Here is a 2,513-nt window from a genome sequence, read left to right on the forward strand (position 1 = left end):
AGATGGTATGTGCAACGGGCTGCCATATATCTAAAATCGGAATATTATTCCAGCCTACAAAATTTAGCTAACAATATTAATGTTGTTTCTCAAATTTGCCATGATAAAATTATTTAAACAGAAGTTGTGCAAGATATGAGTCCTATTTTCAGATTAGAAAATGACAAGATTATTGTGAAACTGAATAATTTGATCAAATTTGATGATCAAGTTAACAGGAGTAACATAATAGAGCTATTATCACTTTCAAGTACTAAAGAAATTCTAAATAATTACACTTCATTTTCTTATGACAATACAAAATTAAAAGCAAAAGATAATATCTTTCTTGAGATGCTTACCTTGTTGGTTTTCTTTTAGCTCACCAACAAACATAATTTAGGAAAAGGAAGAAAAAAAAAAAAAAGCCAAAGAGAATCAAATACACCCAAAGAGAAAAAAGAAAGCAAATAAAAGCAGAGAAATAGGTAAAGTTTGTATTTACTTTTCTTACTACTACAAAGTCTTGCTTCCTATTCAAAATTACCCTCTAAACATGAGCTAGTGCTAAAAGTAGTTCGATGCACTAAACTCCAAGCTGATTGGGATATACGATCGAATCACATTAAATCTTATACCGCAATCTCATCTTGCATTTTGCAAGAGGCGTAACCTAAAGATCACACGAAAACAACAATTACTCTTGCGCAAAAGATCCCCTTCTAAATCAAATCTAGTGCTATACACAAACAAACATAACCAAAAGAGTTCATTACAAATCTTTATTATTTCAAGAACTCTTAAGACTTAAATATCAAATTACTATTAATTTCATCATCTCTTTTACTTGTACTTTTCCTCCCATCTGAAATTGTTTTTCTAAAAATCCATTTCCACACTTTCTTCCCTTTGCCATTACTACTACTACTACCTCTTCTCATCCTTGTGTCATATTCATTAATTCTACAAGATCCACCTCTTAAATTCCCAATTGAAGCTGCAGAATCATATCCATAATCTGAACTATTACTTACTCTTTTGCCACAAAAATCTGATCTTGGTTCTGATGATAAATCAAGCTTCAAATCTATAAATGCTGAATCATCCATTGTAGTACTAAAATCACTTTCCTTAACAGGAAAAATATTAATTCCTTTGTTTGGAACATTAAAATTCTTGAAATTATTACCATTTTCAGCATCTGAAAAACCTCTAAATCCACTCTTTCTTGGCTCATGATCAGAATCAAATAACAAACCACCTGTAACATCAGAAATTTTTGCACTTGAAAATCTATATTCACTACCAAAATCATCACCTCTAAAACTACATAATGATCTTGATCTTGAAACTCCCATAACTGCATCAGATATACAAATATCACTTTTTTCATCAACCCCATTTTTACCCTTTTCTCTTTTCTTTTTAAACAATCTCTTGATTTTCCAAAAACCATTTTTACTTTTCTTGATTTCTACACAGTTGCTGCTACTTCTTAGCAAGATCACTTGTTCTGACTGCTGAATTGGTTGATCTTGATCAGTATTTTTCTCATTTTCTAATAAAAATGAGATTCTACCAACACTACCAACTTCAACAGAACAAGAATTTCCATAAGAAGAAGAAATATCATCAGAGCAAGAACAAGAAGAGAGTCTTTGCTCACCACATTCAGTACATACCAAATTTACCAATCTGTCTTTTAAACAGTAACTGCAGATTCCAATAGTAGATGAATTTGGGTGTTTGGTACATGGCATATCTGATGAAATAGAGTAATTGAAATCTAACAAGTTGTTGTCTACAGCTGCAGCTTTGCCTCTATCTTTCATGGTTTCTTGAAATTCTTGATTTATTCGAGGAAAAGAACTGGTTTTTTGTAGAGGTTTTTGATGTGTAGGAAATGAAATGAATAGGGAATGAGGGTATTATGTGTAGGTGTTTATAGGGTAGTATAAAAAAAAGGGCAGCCAGCTATCACTATGCGTGGGGTCCGGAGAAGGAGAATGGTCGGACCACAAGAGTCTATCATCCTACGCAGTCTTATCCTGTATTTTTGCAAGAATCTATTTCTACGGCCCGAATCCATCACATTCTGTTCACATGACAACAACTTTACCCGTTGCTCAACTTCTTTTAGGGTAGTATAGTATGTGACTTTTTCTAAGAGGAAAAGGGGAAAGAAGAGAGAATGGAAGAGTCCACTTTACGTTTGTTTATGAAAGAAATAGTAGTAATTGCAACCGTGGGGTGAAGGGGGTGGAAGAGTGTCAGCTGCAGGTATTATTGTACGTGGGGCCAGCGGCAAAATTAGGATTTTATTAAAGAAATTATTTATTAAAAAAGAAAAGGCCACAAAAGCTCTTAATTGTGTCAAGGAAATACACTACTACATATAGATAAAAAAAATATTAATTATATATAAATAGGTATAATTTTTTATTAAAAAAATCTATCTATATTATTGTGAAAGCGGCTATACGATATTATTTTTCATCCTTTCAATTCAATATGACACTTTTTCAATATGAAAC

At 32.2% G+C, this 2,513-nt stretch overlaps 1 protein-coding gene across 1 annotated transcript; it reads right to left on the minus strand.

Moving 5' to 3' along the window:
* Positions 1 to 450: 450 nt before the first annotated feature.
* Positions 451 to 2,212, minus strand: LOC109212840. The gene has a single exon (XM_019376534.1). The coding sequence runs from the start codon at positions 1,809 to 1,811 to the stop codon at positions 780 to 782; it is 1,032 nt and encodes a 343-aa protein (XP_019232079.1). The 5' UTR covers positions 1,812 to 2,212; the 3' UTR covers positions 451 to 779.
* Between the last annotated feature and the right edge of the window lie 301 nt (positions 2,213 to 2,513).

This window comes from Nicotiana attenuata, unplaced genomic scaffold (genome assembly GCF_001879085.1).
Source record: "Nicotiana attenuata strain UT unplaced genomic scaffold, NIATTr2, whole genome shotgun sequence".
NCBI lineage: Eukaryota > Viridiplantae > Streptophyta > Magnoliopsida > Solanales > Solanaceae > Nicotiana > Nicotiana attenuata.

Excerpts from the sequence above, each read along its gene's own strand:
- LOC109212840 (XM_019376534.1), bottom strand. The coding sequence starts at position 1,811 with ATGAAAGATAGAGGCAAAGCTGCAGCTGTAGACAACAACTTGTTAGAT.